Source organism: Pseudorca crassidens, chromosome 19 (assembly GCF_039906515.1).
Source record: "Pseudorca crassidens isolate mPseCra1 chromosome 19, mPseCra1.hap1, whole genome shotgun sequence".
Lineage (NCBI taxonomy): Eukaryota > Metazoa > Chordata > Mammalia > Artiodactyla > Delphinidae > Pseudorca > Pseudorca crassidens.
Window position 1 is genome coordinate 9,877,371 of NC_090314.1, and position 22,551 is coordinate 9,899,921.

The 22,551-nt window shown below is 49.5% G+C and overlaps 1 protein-coding gene across 1 annotated transcript in view; it reads right to left on the bottom strand.

Annotated features, from left to right (window-relative positions):
- Positions 1 to 28: 28 nt before the first annotated feature.
- GLP2R (glucagon like peptide 2 receptor) overlaps positions 29 to 22,551 on the bottom strand; it is a 50,624-nt gene continuing 28,101 nt past the window's right edge. Inside the window, exons 10-13 of the mRNA XM_067717201.1 lie at positions 14,403 to 14,491; positions 6,983 to 7,121; positions 2,842 to 2,883; positions 29 to 1,837 (exon numbers count right to left, since the gene is read on the bottom strand). Of these exons, the coding sequence (XP_067573302.1) occupies positions 1,502 to 1,837; positions 2,842 to 2,883; positions 6,983 to 7,121; positions 14,403 to 14,491 (606 nt within the window). The 3' untranslated portion in view covers positions 29 to 1,501. The remainder of the gene's footprint in view (positions 1,838 to 2,841; positions 2,884 to 6,982; positions 7,122 to 14,402; positions 14,492 to 22,551) is intronic.

Below are 22,551 nucleotides of genomic sequence, written 5' to 3' on the forward strand. Positions count from 1 at the left end.
CTGCATCGGCAGGCGGACTCTCAGCCACTGCGCCACCAGGGAAGCCCTGAATTGTGTATTTTTAATTGCAAAATCTGGCACCCCTACTTGATAAGTATCATATCGCGCCTCCCCCTAATATAAGGCAGGACTTGGTCCCACAGCATAATACCCCGACCACCCACGTACACATACATTTTACACGCTGTAAAAGTGACGCTCCTGAGCACTGACACCCTGTTTCCATAGCACGTTCCTCCCTTGACCTTCCTCAGCCTCTTGCCTTACAGCTGCAGCCACTGAGCCTGACCCTAATCGCCTGGGCCCTCCTCAGCCTCCAGAAGCACCCTCCACTCAGGGTCTGGGCACAACTGACTCCCCACCTGCAGACCGGGTCCACAGCCCCGGCCCCCTCGGTGCCTCCTCGGCGTAGCCACAGTCCTCTCGTTTCAGCTGGGTCCCCTCCAGCTCTCAGCATCCAATTCCATACGAGGAGCGGGACTCTTCTCAGTGGGGGACTCAGGGCCGGGAGAACAGTGGGCAAACCTCCCAGAGCAGAAGGTACGGCCATCCAGGTATCAACGGCAAACCAAAAATGGCAGAGAACGGTAGGCAAGTAAGGCTTGAAGCAGCCAAGCTCAGACAGGCAGGCGGAACCAGAAAAGTGAGAAAATGACCAACAGCAACTTTCAGAGGGGCCCTGGGTGCTGGGGCCAACCCTCCGAGGAAGGATGGGCTCGTTACAAATCAAACAGAACTGCTGCTGCCCACGGATGAGAACTGAGATGGAGAGAGGGAGGGAAGACTTGACAAGAGAGGAAGAAGAGAGAAGGGAAGGAGAGGGCTCTGGGGGGCAGAGTGCGGTCCACCCTGTCAGAGGAGGGCAGGCGTGTCACAGCTGCACTGCTGAATGCAGGACTCCGGCGGTCTCTCCCGCCAGCGGCCAGCTCAGGGGGACTTCTGGCTGCTGCCTATCCTGCCCCAGGTTTTCAAAATGTGGGCTCGCATCAGAATTACCTGGGATGCTTGTTACACAATTCCCATCGCCGGCCATCGTCCCAGGTGCACCCTCTTAGAATCTCTGCCATGAGTCAGACTGCATTTAAAACACTTCGCAGGTGGTCCTTGGACACACTGAACCCGACTTCAGATAGACACCTTGTACCATGAAGGGTAAAGGAAAGATAGCGGCTCGCCTCTATTTCATAGCAGACCTCTCTCTGTATCCTAGGGCTCCATTCACTCGAATATGGGCCCAGCCCGGAAGGCTGGTGGCGCTCTGGGAAACACACCTGCGGGGGTGATGAGGATGACAGGGCACGCAGCCTCTGTCGCACAGAGCAGGGCAAGCCGGGAAGAGACGTCCAAAGTAGGCGGGGCGATGTCACGTCGGAGTGGGCGGGGTGCGCGGGAAGTGGGCTGACTCTGCACCCGCAAGGTCAGCAACGTACAGCTTGGCCGCCTCCTCCCTCGCCCATCTCAGGAGTCTCCGGGGAGCGGAGCCAGAGAGGTGGGCTCCTGCCTAGATCTCGCTCTCCTCGAGAATCTCCTCCACGGTGTGGACCAGGGTGAAGTCCCCCTCGCTGCTCTCCGACACGCTGCTGCCCCGGGGCCAGGCTGCGTGGCCTTGGCGGGGCAGGGTGCCCGCCACCCGCAGGCCCTCCTCAGTCGAGTGCAGGAGCTGCCCACCGTGGGGCGAGGGCCGCGCCTTCTGCAGCTTGCTGGAGCCAGTCCCCTCCGAGAGCTTCTTGGGACATTTCTCTAGGAATCGGAAGTTCTTCCCCAGGACCCAGGCTCTGCAGCCCGAGTGGTGGGCTAGCAAAAAGCGGGCCCACTGCTTCCGCAGCTCGGCCTTCACCTGCCAGGTGAGAAGAGGGCGGGGTTACTGCCTGGGAGTCCCTGAGTCCAGTGTCCACTCAGCAAATGTGTATTGAGTGGCTACTCCGGACCACCCTTGGGAAACCTACCTTCTCACTAGGGGAAACGAACAAAGAGAAGCAGAGCAGATGATAGTGACACCGCGAGGCCTTTAAGCAGGACAGTGGGGTGAGGAGACTAAAATCTGAGATAGGGTGTTCAGAAAAGGACTGTGTCGAGGTGACATTTGAAACCTGCCTGGTGGATCATGGGTCCCTGCTTGAAGATACAGAAAAGGCAGCAGTGAGCCAGACGGAAGAGGTTTTGATGTCAAGAGGCTTACATTCTAGCGGAAGGAGACAGAAATCCATATTTAAACCTGGGGTGGGGGGAGGGCAAGATGACAGGGAGCCAGAGATTCCACCAACTCCTCAAGTCAGGAGAAAACTGCTCTGGCCTCTTCCCCTCCCCCTTTCAAGCCTCTTTCTGGGGGAGCAGAGAGTCGGTTGGGGGCTCTGCAATAATATTAACAATAAAAATAATCGTTGTTACCATGCATAGGACCTTTACCATGCATCCCTGGGGTATCACTGCAGGGTAGGGACCACTGTTATTCCCATTTTACGGACGAGGAAACTGAGGCTCAAAGAGCCACGGTGACCTGACCAATGCAGATCTCCTAAGTGGGTGAGTCATGGCCTGAATGCAGATTTTTGGACTCCAGAGTTACAGCTGGTAACTGTATGACACTTTGATACTCCCAGGGCGGCTCCAGCGGGGCCACGGTTGGGCTCTGGAAAGAAAACTCATCCCAATACCTTTCCCCATCCGTCTAAGATGCCTGCTGCTCTCTCTACTGGATGTCTGTGGTACCCATTTGTCCCAGGACGTGCTGGTCACTGCACACCCCCCCATGGCACCGTCATGTCAACCGAGCTCTCCAGGGGCAGTAGGATGCCGGCCCCAGCCTCGCAGGGAGCTGGGATGGCAGTGTGGAAAACGTACCTCTCCATTGGAAAAGCAATACTGCAAGGCCACAAGCAGTCCCTGGAATGAAAGGAAGAGGTGGCGTGAAGCTTGACTCAGTAGAAGGTGTGTCTGACGGTTACTTGGCAAGTCCACAGCCCGGCCCTAGTCCTAGTAGCCCCTACAAGAGGCAGGCAGCTACTCGATTGTACTAACTAGAGTCAGTCATAATGAGTACATTAACTCGGATTTCCACGGGGTCTCTTCCTACTTTGACACTCACCACCCACATCAGCCTAGGCGTTTGCTTACACGCTCATAGGTCAATGGTGATTAAACCCTAAGGGTTCTCCATCATTCGTTCAATTATATAAATACTGTACAAGGTGACTGTCCCGTTTCTATTTGTCCATAGTGGGCAATGGCTAATTTTTTTTGCCTGATTTGCATCCTTTCCTGACCCTCCCCTACTCCCTGGGCTTCTGGCAGGGCTGCCAATCATTTGGTCCTCATGTTCTAGGAGGGCCATCACCACAATCAACAGCCCAAATGGTCATGTGACCCAAGCAGGCCCAACCCCAGTTCTTTTCAGCAGGAAAGAAGAGAAAGTTACACCCTCTTCCCTGCTTTTGCCAACTTTATAGTCAAAGTTAGTCTGGAGACACTCAAGGGCATCTTCCCAGCTACGTGGAGAGTGCCCGTCTGAGGATAAAGCCAACATAGAGAAAAGCAGAGGCTGGAGATGGTCAGAGACAGATTTTGATGATATTGTTTGAGTACCTGGATCCAGCTATACCTGATCCTGAAATTTTCATTTTTGTGAGATAGTAAATACCCTTTTCTCGTGTCAGAATATTTCTTCTGAAAAGATAGATCATTTCATGCCTGGGGTTTACCATCACACTTAGATTAAAATACAATATCCTAACCGCAGGAGGAGCTAAGGTGATGTGGCCTTGTGTCTGTGTCACTGACCTCACCTTGTACCATGCTTCCCCTCAGCTACTATATTCCAGCCACACGGACCTTCTGGGTGCCTTCAGCATCTCAAGCTAATGGATTAGGTTGCTGTATAACTAAGTGGATCAAAACAATAAAGATTTATCGTCTCACATACTTCCTACGGGCCAAGAATCTGGCCATGGCTTAGCTGGGTATTCCCGCTCAGGGTCATTCTTCTGGTTGCAGTCAAGTTGTTGGCTGGAACTTCAGGTATCTGAAGGCTTGACTTGCTTCCAAGACAGCTCACATGCCTGGCAAGTTGGTGCTCGTTGTTGGTAGGAAACCTCCACCTCCCTCCACAGAGCTGCTTATGTGTCCTCAGGACGTGGCCGCTGGCTTCACTCAGAGGGCGTGACCCAAGGGAGCCAGGCGGAGGCTGCAACCCTTTTTACGTCCTAGCCTCAAACATCACACACTTTCATGCCCACAATACTCTAATGGTTGCACAGGTCAACCCTATTCTGTGTGAGAGGGCACTACTCAAGTCTGTGAAAGCCAAGAGGCAAAGATGACCGGGGGGCATGTTGGAGACCGGCTATCAGCTCATTTCTTCCTCAGGTCCTGTTGTCACACTTTCTGTTTTCTGGACCATTCTTTCCTCAAATCTCTGCCTAACTGGCTTCTCAAAATTCAGGTCGTAGCTCAAATATCTCCTAAAAGAGAAGTCTTTCCCCACCACTCAATTTTTGGTAGCCGTTCCAGTCACAGTCACAGTTCTCTATTTCATAGTCTTCAGAATATTAATAACCAGAATTGTTCTTCATTTGTCAACTTGGTTATTATCTGTCCCTCCCCGCCCCCTTCCCCCAACCAGAAGACCACCTTTATCTGGTCTTTTCACTGCCAGATATTGGAAGGGGTTGGGCGTGCTTTCGGCGTGCCGGAAGTCTCACAAATGAGTTGGGTGAAATAGGATTCCTCATCACAAGTGTGTCTTTCACTTCGTCAGGTCCTTGAGTCATGGTTGGAGGGACATCCTGGAGTCTGGTTGACTCTCATTCTAGATGAAGCGAGTGTGAAGGGAGCGGTCCCACGAACAGATGGCTCTCACTCCATGTGTCACCACCACTTGGCGGTCTCTCCAAAGACCCCTTGACAGCAGGAGGCTGGTGAAATTCTCTAAGCAATAGGCCCTTGGGAGAGTGAAGGGTCCCCTAAAGCAGCAGGGAAAGGAAGCTGTTGGGTCCAGTGCTAATTTCTATGGTGGAGTCACTAAGATACGACCCACTGAACGTGCACCTGCACACCTGCCCACCCGTGCTCTCACCTCTGCCTGGCGGGCTGGAGGGGAACAGCGTGGGGGTCTTTAGAAGGTGCATGGCCTCTGTCCAGGCACAAGCTCCTAAGTGTGTTTCTAGCTCCATCTGCAGAGCTGCTCTGATTCCTCGCCTTCCTCGGTGGTGCCTGAGCTCAGGTTGCTGCAGGACCAAACGATCAGTGTGGTAGCTGGTCTCCAGAGATGGCCCCAAGGATTTCTCCCCTCCTGGTAGGCATATGTGACCCTTCACATCAAGAGAGGGACCGTATCTTCCCTCCCCTTGAATCTGGGATGTCCTTGTGACTCCTTCTACCAGCACAATGTGGTAGAAGTGACGTTCTGGGACTCCCGAGCCTTTGCCTTAAGAGGGTTGGAAGTGTCTGCTTCCTCCCTCTTAGGGCATTTGCTCTTGGGATACTCCTAAGAGTCCAGCTGCCATGCTCTGAGATGCACAAGATACGTGGAGAGGCCACATGGAGAACTTAGGTTCCTAATCGATAGCCCCAGCTGAGCTCCCAGCCAACAGCCCATGTCAACGTCCATCCGTGTGAATAAGCTGTCTTGGATGTTCTGGCCCAGATCAAGCCTTCAGATGTTTGCAGCCCCATTCAAAGATGACATGTTTCAAAAGGTTCACCCTGCTGAGTCCAGACAGCCCAGCTTACAGAATCATTCGAGATTAATAACGTAGTTTCTGATTCAAGCCATGAAGTTTGGGGGGAGTCTGCTACACAGTAATGGGTGACCCAAACATGCTCCCTTGCCAGGGAGTCTGGTAGGCTAGGATCTGTCCTACAAAGAAATCTGTCCCACAAAGCTCTGCAGGAGCGTCTTATCTTCAGCTGGCCTCAGGTGTGTGAGATCAGCTGATCAAGGGGTCACATGACCGATCAAGTCCTCGGAGGAAAAAAGGCCACGAAATACTACTGACATAACAGCTGTAATTTTTTGTTTTGTTGTTGTTGTTTCTAATTTGGGATTACTTTTTAAAGAAGATTAAGACCAAGCAACATAGGAAACCCAAGTGACTAAACTTTAGCCTTTGAAATCCCCCAAAAGATTGAAGTAAATTAAACATGGTTTCAAAATGACAAAAAGTTACCAGTGGGCGCTCTGTCTCCATTCAAAGCCACGTGCAATTCAGCTCTAACAGAAGGTAAAAAGAGCCACTGTCCAGTTGCCCCTACCATACCTCAGGCTCTGTCCCCTGGGCCTTTGGTGAGTGTGGGGATTCGATGAAATTTATTTTGACCCAAATAAAGCCACTCCAGCCAGTCTCAGCCACCTGAGCCTCCACAGCTTAGGCTCCAGACATACGAGTGGAGAAGTCATCTAGAAAGTTCAGCCCCAGCAAGCATCCCTGGAGCAGAGGTGAGACATGCCTACTATGTCCTACCTGGATTCTTGACCCCCAGAATCATGAGAAATAATAAAAATTACTGTCGTTTTAATCTGCTAAGTAATGGATGACAATTGAAGCCACGGATAACCAAAACACCCAGGTACCTGAACCACAGGTGGCCTCCTGTTTCTAGTTTCATCCCACACACACCTGTCAAAGTCCGAGAGCCTCCTGGTCTCTACTCACTGTTCATTTTGCACAAACTGTGCAGAGAACCCAGCAAAAATAGGCGCTTAATAAAAGGCTTCATGCTGACACGGTGAATATGATTGTGAGTCACACCAACTATTAGAGTGCCGGAAACAAACCACTTTTCCCTTCTTAGTCACCGAGTCACGCTGGCAGGATTAAAGCAGCATTTCCATCTCCACCCCCTTCTAATGCCAAAGCCGATAAATCCTACTGGTAACCAGAGCTCTCTTTCCCTCTTCGGGCTCTCGCAATTTCCAGTGTGTTTGGATCAAGGGCATTTTGTTTTCTCCAAAGCCAAAGGCGTCCTTGTTCAGACATCAACTTACGTGGAAGGAGCTCAGAGTCAACTGAATGAAGAGTCGTATGTATCTTGGAAATCCTTCAACTTGATCGTCCGTGATGAAAGAGAAGAGAATCTCATGAACACCCAATAAAGGAATGAGGACCAGCGTGGACTTGGCCAATCTGCAAATAGCAATCAAATACGTGTCATGAAAGCCGCCTTGGGAACGGGCAACGTTTCCTGCTCTTCTGTGCATCGTTTAGCCCTAATGGCACTGATAAATAGCTGATTTTCCCTTTTGTCTCCTTGGCTACACGCTGAATGCCTTAAGGGCCGGTGTGGTCCTGTCCACTGATGCATCCCCACACCTGACTCATGGAAGATGCTCAGAAAACATGAATTGGATGAATGAATGAATGAATGGATTCCTCCATATAATGATATACCTACAGATCTTAATGTTTTGTTTGATGGATAGATTTCCATGCACATGGCTGTCACCATAGGACATTACATCCCTTACCAGGTTTGACAAGTTTCCTATTACCTAGCTAGCAGGCGCCTCTACCTCTTTCTCTATTTGGGACTTCCAGTGTCAGTGCTTTACGGAGCCTGAGAAGAGAAAGAAAATGACTTGCCCAGGGTCACGCAGCCGCTAAGTGGTACCTCCCAGCCTGGAAGTGGGGCTTCTGACCTCACACTCAGGCCTTGCACACTCCAAGCAGGATTTCATCATCTGCCCCAAGCTGCCCCCAACCCTGGTGATAGCAAGGGCAGCAGGAAATGAGAAACGGATCTTCCTCATACAAAGCCCTGTGTGGAAGCTTGCTGTTGTATACACTCTACACAAAAAAGACAAACATTCCTTTGTACCGCCCACGTGCAAATGCACAGCTGGGACCCAAACATCCCATACCGCATACTGGTGGTTCCCAAGTGCACAGACTATTAGAATTCCTTACGGAGCTTTTAAAATAGATATATTTTTATTGGTTGGCTCTCTCTCTCTATAGCTTCCTGAGCCCCAGTGTCAACCCCCTGAATCAAAACCTCTGGAGGTTGGATTCTGGGAATGAGAATCTTTAAGGGACACCCCACAGGATACTGACAAGCAGCCACGTTTGGGAACAACTGCTCTTCACCATTGAGCTGCTTCTTGATTTCAAACTACATTAGCACAGGTGACCTATTCAGGGCATACACAAAGCTACTGTCTGATACACATTGGGAAAAAAAGAGCTTAAATTTGATGATTTTTTTTAGCCCAAGTCCTTGTCTTAAAGGGCCAAACTAGGAGAAGTTTCCTCCCCACTGAATAAAAACCCCGTGGAATTAAAGATGTGGAAACAGAGAGGGTCAGCAGCCCCTCATGGGCAGTATCTTCAAGAAGGTTTAACTTTCTGCAAGAGAAAGTGCTTACTATGAAACTTGCATCTGTGAGAGTCATTCAGATGCAGTGTTATCAATGAAACAAAAAAACTCACCTTCGTGCCCTAAAAGGACCTAAAGCCTGTAACAGTTGAGTAGGAGTCACCAAGGAGAGGGACTCCCCCGGAGCATATGGGCTGAGCATCCCAGGGCCTCGATGGTCAAGGGGAGGCCAAGGAGTGGGGAGTCTGAGACACAGGCCCTGGTTACGTGGTTCTCCTGAGCCGAGCTCACACCTACTTGCACATCCACACTCACCCGTGCACACTCACTTAGCTGAGCAACATTAAGGTGTTCCCAAGGAGAGACTATTTCAAGAGTTCTGGGTTTTGCTTGTCTGTCTAATTTCCAGGAGTGTTTTAAAACCCTGTAGCTCAGAGGTTGCCAAGTGGCAACCGTGGGTTATAGTTGACCTGCAGACAGTCTTTGCTTATGCTAGGTAGTGATTTTTGCTATTGGAGCCATCCTTAAAAAATAAGGTGGGGCTTCCCTTGTGGCGCAGCGGTTGGAGGTCCGCCTGCCGATGCGGGGGACGTGGGTTCGTGCCCCGGTCCGGGAAGATCCCACATGCCGCGGAGCAGCTGGGCCCGTGAGCCACGGCCGCTGAGCCTGCGCGTCCGGAGCCTGTGCTCCGCAACAGGAGAGGCCACAGCAGTGAGAGGCCCACGTACCGCAAAAAAAAAAAAAAAAAAAAAAAGGTGATTTCAAGCAAAGGGGTCCAGATCTTCAGCTTCCTTTGAAAAATGGGGAGATCTGGCCATGCTAGGCCCCAGTTCCTGCTTGGCAATCGTCGGTTACAGCCTTTGGAGGGAACCCGCATTCTCCAACCCAACCAGCCTCCTTGGCCCTTGCAAGTGTGTGAGTCTGCGACCCTTGCTCTGCGCTATGTGGGTTTTAATGACACATACTTACACGCAGACCCACGTCTTACCATCAGCTTATTCTTGGGGCCATGCTACTACATTATGCTTTTAAAATAAACTTTTCATTTTGCCATAATGTTAGATCTACAGAAAAGTAGCAAAGATCATGTAGAGAGTACCCACATACCCTTCACTGAGTTTCCCCTAACGTGAAAACCCTCCAGACCCATGGTACCTTTGGCAACGCTAAGGAGCTAATGTCGGCATATGGCCAATAACCATACTCCAGACTTTAACCAGATTTCACCAGTTCCACTAATGTCCTTTTCACATTCCAGAATCCAGGATCCCACACTTAGTACAGGAGGATTTTTAAGGAATGATCATCTTCTTATGAGGTTTTGGGCCATTTTAATACCTGCCACCTCTCTGGGTGGATGTCAGAAGGAATTTCCCACTCCTCACCTGATTCTCAATTCTCCTTGGACAAAGGACTATTTGCGTCTCTGTTCAGATGAAAATCCATAAATATCTATAGCAGCATCCTCTTATGAACTGTGTTTATGCCTGTTTCTCATCTACAGTCATTTGTTTATTTAAATGGTTTAGTTTATTGCCGTCGGTTAGCTCTTCAACAGATATTGGGCATCTGCCCTGGACATATGATCAAGCAGGAGGATCTGGGGCCAAAGGCAACGGGACACGGGGCAGAACCTGGGGCCTGGGTTCAAATCCCAGCTCCGCCAATTACTAGCGATGTGGCCTTGGGAAAATTATTTAACCTCTCTCTCTGTAAAAATGAGGATTATACTACTAATAATATCATCTGAAATGTTAAAATAATTATAAAAATATTAGTAGCAATAACTCCTGACAGTGTCATTGTAAGGGTTAAATAATATGGGGCCAACCCTCAGAATAAATGGTACCCGATACATCATGTGCAGTCAATAACATTTAGCTATCACCGTTTTTAAAGCATCTGTCCCTGTCCTCAAAGTTGCTCACAACCTCAGTGACTTGGATTATTTTTCTCCCATTTTTCTGAAAGTTCTTTCAGAAAGGGGTCTGGGGTTTAGCATGTTAAGAAATGATTCTCCTTTATAAGTTCCTTAAGAGCTCTGCCCCATGCATCACACGGAAAGTTAAGATCGTTTATCTAGGAGGAGAGAGTCACCTCCATGCCGGGAACCACAAAGAACAGAGAACTCCCTCCCAGCTGAGGGTCCACTGGTGTCTGTCCACGATCCAGGGACATTGCTCTTTCTCCAGGCTTGGCTCAGCTGTCCCTGTCCAGACCAGGCAGGCAGCTGGGCTGGTTACAGTTTCCTTCTTGAATGACAGAAGCCGGGGGCTGAGGGCTAGGACTGCAAAAGGTCTCCAGCTCCTAGCCACTTGCCTCTTTGGCAAGGACTAAGTGTGTTTAATTTAAACTTTCCTAAAATACACTCCTCGGGGCCGGGGGGGGGGCACAAATCTTGAGAACTACATTCTGGAAGTTTTCAAAATCTGGGAGAGTTGTAGGCTGGGCTGTTCCTACCAGTTAGGACAAAATGCATTTGGGCCCCATTGCCCCTTCCTCCTTCCCCCCTAGCAGGGGGCCCTAATGGAAGGGGACGTGGAAGAGGAGAACCTTTCAACGTGGAGGAGGGCAGTGTGAGCTGGGGGCGCTCATGATCCGTTGGGGTGACGGGAAGCAGCCTTCCCAGAACTTAGAAATGAGGAAGTTAGGGCTGCTGTGACAAGGAGGTGGGCAAACGTGCTTCTCGACGCTGTAGGATTCCCTGGCCCAGAGAGTAAAATAAGGTGGCCTGGGTGTGTCCTAAGAGACAGAGCCCTGACTTTTTGCTAATTAATAAGCATAAGCTAATCAACTGTATTGCACTCTGCGTGAAGAAAGAATAAACAGAACGCACATGGCCAACCAAAATGGCAGGAAAAGTCACAAAGAAGCAGGACGTTCTCAGTACTCATCCGGCCCTAGGGGTGGAGACTCTGGGGAATGAACCTCCCTCTCACCGGGACGGGTGCACCACAGGGCAGTGGTGGTTTCTCAGGCCACCGTCAGTGGTCCTTCAACACTAACCCCTTTACTTTGATGACATGATCACCAAGCAGCATTCTGGTGACGGCTTTGGCTTTCTGGATCTTCTGGTGTCAACTCTACAAGGAGTGCAGGCACTAGCAGGAACGTCCCACTCCCACTTTTCACAGATGCTAAGAATGAATAATTGTATAGTCTGGTTTGTAGATCAGTCTCTTGTTCAGTTAGACTTAGTTAGACTAAGTTAGACTAAGTTAGAGTTCAGTTAGACTTAGCCCTCCAAAGTCTCAGCCACTTTGGCCACTCTTAGCCGAAGTCTCCCCAGGACAGTCCCCAGGTGGTAGACATCAAACTCGCCAAGGGGAGGTGTCTCACGCTGGGAGGCCTCCAGGTAGGCAGGTTCCTCTTTTCCAGATTTTACCTTGAAGAAGGATGGGGAAGTTTCCAGACAGATCGTTTATGCCAGGCAGGGTTACTCTGTCTCTCCCCAAAATAGCTGTCCTGAATCACTGCTCTGCCATGGAGGTCTCCCCAGTATATTGAGTTACACTTCCGGAGATAATTGCCTCCTAATTGGGTGTGCACACTTCAGGGCTGTACGAGGAAATCCATTTGGTGTTGGAAGAATAGAGAATAGAAGTTCTGTGTGTGTTACATTTTTATCTATCCTTTATAATTTTCTTTATTTTGGTGTATCACGTGTGTAGTAGTTCAGTAAACCATGTATATATATGATGAGTGACATCATTCTTTACTAATAGACACGTGATCAGAAAAGTTTGAAAGGGGCTTCCCTGGTGGTGCAGTGGTTAAGAATCTGCCTGCCAATGCAGGGGACACGGGTTCAAGCCCTGGTCCTGGGAGATCCCACATGCTGCGGAGCAACTAAGCCCATGCGCTGCAACTACTGAACCTGCGCTCTAGAGCCTGCAAGCCACAACTACTGAGTCCGCGCAACACAACTACTGAAGCCCCGTGCCTAGAGCCCACGCTCCTCAGCAAGAGACGCCACCGCAATGAGAAGCCCGCGCACTGCAACAAAGAGTAGCTCCCGCTCGCCACAACTAAAGAAAGCCCGTGCACAGCAACGAAGACCCCAACATAGCCAAAAATTAATTAATTTTTTAAAAAAAGTTTGAGAGCCACCGTCTTGGATAACTCTAGAGAAGAGCCTGGAAAAGAGGCTGTCAAGGCTGCTTAGAAACACATTTGCCACGGCTGACCAGAAAGCTCCATGCGTTATTTCACTAGAACATCTGGCCCCGTGGTGCCCCCACTCTGGCTGTGTATCCGAATCTTCTAGGAACTCTCCTGTAAGAAGTCCCTGTGTGGGGCTCCAACCCTAAGTTACTGAACCAAACATCCAGTAGAAGAGCTCACACATTAGGGCTTTTGGCCGGCTGTCTGGTGATGCTTAAAATAGCCAGGATGGAAAACTATCGTAGGGGCCACTGTGGGTCTGACGCTCGGGCATGGCCCCAGCAGTACCTGGTGGGCTTTGGAGGCACAAAATGGCAGGGTTCAGGCTCTCAGTCTGTGTGGAAAGTGGTGCCTTGGCGTTCGTCTGCCCCATTTCTGTCTCCCGGGAGTGCTGTCCTCTGTTGGGTTTCCACGGTGCCTGGTTAGTGAGAGGATTCCCTCCCTAAATGGACCCAGGCAGGGTAGGTGGGAGAAGCCCTGCTCTTGGCCCTGGACCTCCATCCTCACAGAGTGGTGAGAGGCTGAGCCTTGGGAAAAGGGCCAGAGAGCCTGTCAGCCACTTGCAGGCTCGGCCAGAGGCGCCGAGAAAGACGGCGTAGCTCTGTGTGGTCCAGGCCAGCCCAAGTGTCCCAGGGCCAGGGGCAGGTTACGCAACAGTAGAGCCAATACCGTGCATATTTGCCTGGTCCTGAATGGGGTGTTTACCCTTCTGGAACTCCCGGGGGTGGTGGGGGTTAGGTTGACAGGATTTGGGGTCTGGACACCCGGGGCAAATACCACGCACCACATCTGATTAGATTGGGACAGGCGTAACTAGGACCTCCTTTAATCCTGATCACAGGCAGAGGATGGGTCTGGGGTGACGCTCCCATGTGACATACTAGAAGGCAGACCCAGGGAGGCCAAGCAACTTGCCCAAGGTCAGTGTGGGGTCAACGCCAGCATCAGCCCCCCGACTCATGTTCCACACCCACATCCCGGTCCTTGGCGAGTTAGAAAGTGTGCTCCTCACAGATGGGGCCCCCATCCTATTCACCTTTTGTTTGAAGCACGGTGCCAAGCGCATTTTAGACATTCATTCAATGTTTGTCAGATAAACGGACAAACTACCTCCCCGGCACACCCGGCTCGGGGCCCGTTCTGGCCTGAGAGAGGGAGAAGCTGAGGTAGAGCCGCCCTCACTCACACCTCCACCCCTACCACAAGGACTAAAATCTCTACCATGGGAGAGGAGCTCTGGGTTAAAACCCTCTGTCCCCAAGAAGTGCACACGTCCTACAGAAAGCAGAGTACCTGGGAAAGGTGGGAGGGAGCCCTTTCTCTCTCACTCATGCATCATTTGAGTGACAGCAATGCAGAGCTCAATAAACACCCAGGATCTGACTTACTCTGCGACGGGACCGCTGTCACCACGGAAAGCAGAACACGGGATGCAGCAATGGCAAGTCACAAAGAAAGCGTGACTGTGTGAAGAATGTTCCCTTGGACTCCAAAAGTTTGTGGCTGTATTACTCAAGGTCTTACAAATACCCAAATACTCTCTCCTGAGTTACAATATACCCTTTATTCTGTTGCCTCAACTCCTTCCCGAAGGAAGGCAACGGTCAAACTCCCTTTCGTGTGACTCCTTCCTGTCCCCGTAAAGCACCCATTCTTAGGAGCATTTTAACAGTGTCCTGCTGGGGAATGTGTGTGCCCTTCACTACTCACCACTGACTTCATTTGCATGGGCTCGGAAGGTCCTCACCTTTGGCAAAAGCCCTACATGATCCCACGGCGCCTTTTTCAGAGGGGCTCTTGCTGACACCCTTGTGTCCGGAGATAAACGTACTAATGCAATGTTACCCCCTTCCTGGGACATTAGCCAGAAGGGCCAAAAGGGGTAAAAATAATCTTGGGCTCTTGGGTACTGACCTCAGGCCACTCACCTGTATTTATAATCTCTGAAGCACATTTGATGAGCTTTGAGCTTAGAGATGAGAAGCTTGAGGATTTTCAAGAAGATGAAGAAATTGACCTTGAAAAAAACACAGGTATGAGTAAGTGATGTGGTTAGGAATATCAAGGTCACCCTGGACCCGCCATCAGATCCTTGTTCAGGGAAATCAGGGGCAGTCTGGTAGTCAGCTGGTCAGGTGGCAAGTGGTCAGGGTAATCCCCACTCTCCCTAAGGCCATCTCAACTGAGAGCCTAGAAAGGACGCTAAAAAGCCACCTAGTTTATTCTTCTGCCTCCAGGAGACCCAACAGCTGTCTGAGAAAGGCAGATGGACATTTACATTATTATTTTTTTAATTTGTTTTGTTAACGTCTTTATTGGAGTATAATTGCTTTACAATGGTGTGTTAGTTTCTGCTTTATAACAGAGTGAATCAGTTATACATATACATATGTTCCCATATCTCCTCCCTCTTGCATCTCCCTCCCTCCCACCCTCCCTATCCCACCCCTCTAGGTGGTCACAAAGCACCGAGCTGATCTCCCTGTGCTATGCGGCTGCTTCCCACTATCTATTTTACATTTGGTAGTGTATATATATGCCCATGCCACTCTCTCACTTCGTCCCAGCTTACCCTTCCCACTCCTCGTGTCCTCAAGTCCGTTCTCTATGTCTGCGTCTTTATTCCTGCCCTGCCCCTAGGTTCATCAGTACCGTTTTTTTTTTTTTTTTAAGATTCCACATATAGGTGTTAGCATACGGTATTTGTTTTCCTCTTTCTGACTTCACTCTGTATGACGGACTCTAGGTCCATCCACCTCATTACAGATAACTCAATTTCGTTCCTTTTTATGGCTGAGTAATAGTCCATTGTATATATGTGCCACATCTTTATCCATTTATCTGTCGATGGACACTTAGGTTGCTTCCATGTCCTGTCACAGGGCTTCAGTGAACATTGTACAGTGGTACGTATATATATATATATATATTTTAATTTATTTATTTATTTATTTTTGTCAGCATTGGGTCTTCGTTCTGTGCACAGGCTTTTTCTAGTTGTGGTGAGCAGGGGCTACTCTTTGTTGTGGTGCGCGGGCTTCTCATTGCAGTGGCTTCTCTTGTTGCGGAGCACGGGCTCCAGGCGCACGGGCTTCAGTAGTTGTAGCACGTGGGCTCAGTAGTTGTGGCTCGCAGGCTCTAGAGCGCAGGCTCAGTAGTTGTGGTGCACAGGCTTAGTTGCCGCACAGCATGTGGGATCTTCCCGGACCAGGGCTCGAACCCACGTCCCTGCCAATCCCCTGCATTGGCAGGTGGATTCTTAAACACTGTGCCACCAGGGAAGCCCTCATGTGTCTTTTTGATTTATGGTTTTCTCAGGGTATTTGCCCAGTAGTGGGATTGCTGGGTCATATGGTAGTTCTATTTTTAGTTTTTTAAGGAACCTCCATACTGTTCTCCATAGTGGCTGTATCAATTTACATTCCCACCAACACTGCAAGAGGGTTCTCTTTTCTCCACACCCTCTCCAGCATTTATCGTTTGTAGATTTTTTGATGATGGCCATTCTGACCGTTGTGAGGTGATACCTCATTGTGGTTTTTTTTTTTCAAATAGATTTATTTATATCTATTTTATTTATTTATTTTATTTGTTTTTGGCTGTGTTGGGTCTTCGTTGCTGCATGTGGGCTTTCTCTAGTTGTGGCGAGCGGGGGCTACTCTTCGTTGTGGTGTGCGGGCTTCTCATTGTGGTGGCTTCTCTTGTTGCAGAGCAGGGACTCTATCTAGGTGCACTGCCTTCAGTAGGTGTGGCACGTGGGCTCAGTAGTTGTGGCTCACAGGCTCTAGAGCGCAGGCTCAGTAGTTGTGGCACACGGGCTTAGTTGCTCCGCAGCATGTGGGATCTTCCCAGACAAGGGATCGAACCCGTGTCCCCTGCGTTGGCAGGCGGATTCTTAACCACTGCGCCATTGGGGAAGCCCTCTCTTTGTGGTTTTGATTTGCATTTCTCTAATGATTAGTCACGTTGAGCATCCTTTCACGTGTTTGTTGGCCACCTGTATGTCTACTCTGGAGAAATGTCTATTTAGGTCTGCTGCCTATTTTTGGATTGGGTTGTTTTTTTGATATTGAGCTGCATAAGCTGCTTGTATATTTTGGAGATTAATCCTTTGTCAGTTGTTTCATTTGCAAATATTTTCTCCCATTCTGAAGGTTGTCTTTTTGTCTTGTTTATGGTTTCCTTTGCTGTGCAAAAGCTTTTAAGTTTCATTAGGTCCCATTTGTTTATTATTTTATTTCCATTACTCCAGGAGGTGGATCAAAAAGGATCTTGCTGTGATTTATGTCATAGAGTGTTCTGCCTATGTTTTCCTCTAACATAGGCAGAAGTGACGGGTCTTACATTTAGGTCTCTAATCCATTTTGAGTTTATTTTTGCGTTTGGTGTTAGGGAGTGTTCTAATTTCATTCTTTTACATGTAGCTGTCCAGTTTTCCCAGCACCACTTATTGAAGAGACTGTATTTTCTGCATTGTATATTCTTGCCCCTTTTGCCAAAGATAAGGTGACCATATGTGCGTGGGTTTACCTCTGGGCTTTCTATCCTGTACCACTGATCTATGTTTCTGTTTTTGTGCCAGTTCCATACTGTCCTGATTACTGTAGCTTTGCAGCTTTCTGAAGTCAGGGAGCCTGATTCCTCCAGCTCTGTTTTTCTTTCTCAAGGTTGCTTTGGCTATGCAGGGTCTTTTGTGTTTCCATACAAATTATAAAATTTTTTGTTCTAGTTCTGTGAAAAATGCCAGTGGTAATTTGATAGGGATTGCATTGAATCTGCAGATTGCTTTGGGTAGTATAGCCATTTTCACAATATTGATTCTTCCAATCCAAGAACATGGTATATCTCTCCATCTGTTTGTATCATCTTTGATTTCTTTCATCGGTGTCTTACAGTTTTCTGCATACAGGTCTTTTGCCTCCTGAGGTAGGTTTATGCCTAGGTCTTTTATTCTTTTTGTTGCAGTGGTGAATGGGAGTGTCTCCTTAATTTCTCTTTCTCCATTATTATTTGTAATTAACAGGTACTGAGTACTTACCACGCCAGGCACTGGGCTAACTTTCCATACATTATTTTGTTTAATCCTCACAACAACCCTCTGAGGAAGCCACACTATTTTAATGCCATGATACAATGAGAAAACAGAGGCACAGAGGAGACAAGTACTATTCCCAAGCTTGCACAGCTAGTAAGTGGCTGAGCTGGTAATTAATTAAATTCAGATTTGTCTAATTACAACCCTCCCTTCACTTAAACAGAATCCCACACTGCCTCCCACTGTAAAGAACTCCAGGTCTATTGGTGTTGAACTTGAGGACCTGTTGCTGCCACAGAATTCACTGGAAAGCACACGTTCTCTACTCTCTAGATGACTTTCCACAACTGTCATGAACTGGGAAAATTCGACCCTTGATTATCAGCTTTGGTAGAAATTTTAAAATATGTCTGCATAGGGAGGGGCTTCCCTGGTGGCGCAGTGGTTGGGAGTCAGCCTGCCGATGCAGGGGACGCGGGTTCGTGCCCCGGTCCGGGAAGATCCCACATGCCACAGAATGGCTGGGCCCATGAGCCATGGCTGCTGAGCCTGCGCGTCCGGAGCCTGTGCTCCGCAACGGGAGAGGCCACAGCAGTGAGAGGCCTGCGCACCGCAAAAAACAAAAAACAACAACAACAAAAAAATGTCTGCAGGTTCTTCGACACTTCTCCCTTCACAAGGCAGAGCCTAATTCGCCTTTTCTCTCTGGGATGTGAACTAGTTCAGTTATTTGCATGTAATGAAAAGAATATGGTAGGAGTGATGCTGTGAGTTCTGAGGCTAGGTGCTCAAAAGGATGGCTTCCACCTGGTTCTCTCTCTCTCCCTCTCCCTCTGGGGAAAACCAGCCACCATGTTGTGAGGACGCCCAAGCAGCCCGTGGAGAGACCCATGTGGGGAGATTGAGTCCTCCGACCAACAACCAGCACCACTTGCCAGCCTTAGAAGCTGATCTTCCAGCCCCAGGCTTCAAATGGCTGCAGCCCTGGCCAACCTCTAGACAGCAACCTCATGGGAGGTCATGGACCACTGGAAACGCAGAACAGCAAGTGGTCAAATGTAAGCAGGGCTTGGAGAACGAGAACAGGGTTTATGAGACGTGAGACTGGAGCGGGAGGGAGGGCCAGGTCCTGCAGAGCCTTTCATGGCCACACTAAGGAGTTTGGGTTTTCTTCTGAAAACAGGGATGATGGATTTCAAGCTGGCAAGTGACCTGATCAGATTTGCATTTCTGCGCTTCAGAAAGCTCATTTTAGCAGCAAGCGTGGAGACTAGATTGAAGGAAGGCAAAGCTGGAGGAAGGGAGACCAACTGGGAGGCAGTTTCAGAGTTCCTGGGGAGGATGATGGAGAGGTGACGTAAAGAGCAGCCCTGGTGGTTCAGCGATGGAGAGGAGATGGATTAGAAATTATTGAGGAGTTTGAGTCAGATGACCTTTGTGACCGGCTGGATGGGAGATCAAAGATGACCCCAAGGTTTCATGGTAGATCTCAATGTGTGGTCGTGCCATTCCCCAAGAGAATGACCACACAGAGAAGGAAGGGCACTGGGGGGACGGGGACCTAGCAGTTTTGGACACAAGAGATGTCCCAAGGCAGTGAGATATTTACGTCCGGAGCTCAGCAAGGAGGTCCCAGTCAGAGCATGGAGCCATTGGAGTTGGTGAGATTGTCCAGGGAGGCTGTGGAGACTGGGAGAAAAAGAGGGTTCTGAGAATTGCCTTGTAATGAAGGGAAAGGTAGAGGAAGTGGAGACATCAGAGGAGGTTATGAAAGAGGAGCCGGGGCAGTCGGAGTGCGCCACAAGGACGTGGTTTCCTGGAAGCTCACAATGGGTAGAATTTTAAAAAGGTTTAAGTGCTACCGTAATCTGAAGGCGAAATAAGACCACACTTAGCGACAGGGAGCTCACTTAAGAGAAGCTGCAGGAGACAAGAGACAGTAAGTGTAGACCACATTGAAGAGACTTGACTGCAAAAGGAAGCAGACGGATAGAACAGTAGTTGGCAAGGGCTGCGGAATGGAGATAATGTCTCTCAACTGAATTGTGGGGCTAACAGTGGTTTGGGGGTACAGTTGTTTTTAAAATTGAAAAGACTTCAAAGTGCCTCTATGCAATGGAGAAAGAGCCCATAGGGACGGTGGTTGGGTGGCAATTAACGGAGTAAAGTCTCTGCAGACATTGAACCAGCACAACACTGATGTCCTTGTCTTAAACCACAGATTGAAACACGAGCTGCAGAATCCAACACGTACCTGTTATTACTTGTCTTATTGGCCTCAGAAGAATCAATGCGCAAAGCTGAGAGGACAGAGTTTCAGGCAAGAGGCTATTCATCCAATCCACAAGCCAGCGGGGATAATGGAGATCGCCAGCCAAAACTATTTAGTAACAGAACACTTAGATACAAACTAAGTGTAACCAAGCAATTTATCCCATTTAATGGGATGTCTGTTTTTCATCACAAAGAGAAAACGCTGTGTCCTTGGCTTAGTGACTTGTTAAACTCAGGCGTTTTTTCTTACAAAGCAAGCCTGACACGGGAAAGGCACATATTTCAGTAAATTAATTTCAACCAGGGCTGTCTCCTAGGAAATGAAGGCTTGTGATGAGAAGCGTGTTGATTCCCTGTTCTTTGTGTCTTCCAGAGACCAGACAAGAGAAAATGGGCATCAACCACTGGGCTACATGGAGGAAGCACTTCTTCACTGCCATGGAATGGAACACCAGCCTGGTGGACCACGGAACCTCCATCCATCCAAGTGCCCCAGAAGACAGGGGTCGGCAATCACATTTGGATGGGGCTGTTCGTGATTTGTGTTCCAGCAGGAAAGGGGATGAAGGAGGAATTTTTTTTTTTTTTCCAGCAAACAGAGGGTTTATTTGCAAGGCAGCCAAGCAAGGAGATAGGAGAACACATCTCAAATCCATCTCCCCAAGGCAAGAAGCTTGGGGTGTTTATACAGGATAACCAATAAAGAAGCAGGGCGGTCTGAGGACTGGGGAGTGCGCAGAAAGGCGATTGGAAAAAGGTACAAAAATCCTCGTTCTGCGCAAGTGTCGGAAATTTTTAAAGAACCCAGCCAACTCCTCTTGGATTCTGTGACCAGATGTGGGGCACGTAGGACCCCAAACATATAAGGCTCCTTTTCAGGTCCTAGATGATACAGAATGCGTATGATCAGATGTACCAATCTTGGTGACATTTCTTTGGCACCACGCCAGCTGCCATGCTCATATCTGGGTCTACAAGTTGGCAGAGGTGGCTGCCAGCACAGTGGGGACTCGGAGGTAGGTCTCGTGTACCCCTAACTCCTCCATCTTCCCCCCAAGCCCCTCCTCCCCTGGCCCGCTATATAGACAAAAATGCCCATATTAGAGCTACTCCTTTGGGTTAAAACCCTCCGTCCCCAAAAGCCCTGCTGAAGGGCACATGCACTTAGCCTTAATAAGGGTTCAGTCTGCAAGGAAGAAGAGCTCACCAGGCAATGTAGGGCCGTCAGGTGGGCATCCCAGGCAGAGAGGCAGCGTGTGCAAAGGCACGGGAGGCATGAACATCAGCATGGATTCGGGGGAACTGTGCACTTCTCCATATAAATGGAGCACGGGGTGCTTGTGGTTGGATGGGAATGACAATACGTACCATGTGAAGGAGTTTGGAACCACGTCCAAGGGCAGTAATGAGCCATTAAAAAGTCACACGTAGAAGAGAAACAGCCAAACATAGCTCGAGAAAGACCACTCTGGGTGCCATACAGAGGATGCATCGCCAGGGGCAGGAATGAGCAAGGGAGGCCAAATGGGAGGCTTTTGCAAAGGTCTGCATGAGAAACCCCAAGGGGCTGAAGAAGAACAATGACAATGGATTGAGGAGAAGGAGAAAGCCTGGAGGGACCTTCAGAGGAAGAACTGACAGGACTTGAAGTCTGGCTGGAGGCTGTAGTGAGGCAGGAGATAGAAGCTAGGAGGCGCCCAGGTTTCCGGCTTGGGTGCCTGGTAGGTGGATGGTGGTGTCGTTCACCGTGGGGTGAACAGGAGGAAGAGGGATTGTGGATGGGAGGACAAGGAACCACCCTGAGCTAAGGTGATTCTGGCCATTTCTGTGGAGCTGGCCACGACTGGGAAGGTCCTTTCATCCAAGAGGAAAAGACAGAGCACATTCTCTAGTCCTGGCAGGAGAAAAGGTGGCTCTAGGAACTAGGAAGCACCTGGAGAAACCAGCACACAGGTCAGCCAGCCATGGACAACCAAGCAGCGAGGTCCAGAGCAATTGTTCCAGCCCTGGCCACGGATTAGAATCATTGCCCAGGTACCACCTCCAGAATTTCGGATGAAATCCTCTGGGGTATGAGCCACCACGATGTTTCTAATGCACAGCCAGTTTTGAGAACCGCTGGTGTGTGGGCACAGAGCTTCATAAACATTATTGTGCACCCAGTGCCCAGGAATCCTGTTACAATGAAGATTCTGATTCTGCAGGTCCGGGGTGGGGCCTGGGAACCTGAATTCGGAACAAGCACTCAGGAGACCGCACCTGAGCTTCTCCTTAGAATCCCTAAGCCACATCTGAGATCAATGAAACACAACTCTCATGCAAGAAGAACTTTTCAAGATACCCAGGTGATCCCAAGAGCAACCAAGATGGAGAACCAGTGACGTAGCCTCTGGAAGACCGCACGCAGGGCAAGCACCAGGGATCCAGCTGGAGCGAGTCTGAACTCCATCCTAGGGAAGGCCATCCTGCTTCATTCTGCCTGGTGCATGAGGACCTTCCAGTGCCCGGGAGTGTGGGTCACAAGCATTTACTGAGTAAGTTTCTGCAGAGCCTGCCGTATGCTTGGGCTGGCCGCCAGGACGCATAAAACACGGGGCTTATAGTGACAGCACACAGGCTTTAGACAAATACTTGCAATAAAACATTGCTGGGGCCATAGCAGAAGTTGGTACGGGATCTGGGAAGGACACAGAGGAGGGTGTGACCATCTCTACTTTGTGGGGTGGGTGTCCAGGTAGAGTGGCCAGGTGGATGAGATGGCGGAGGGA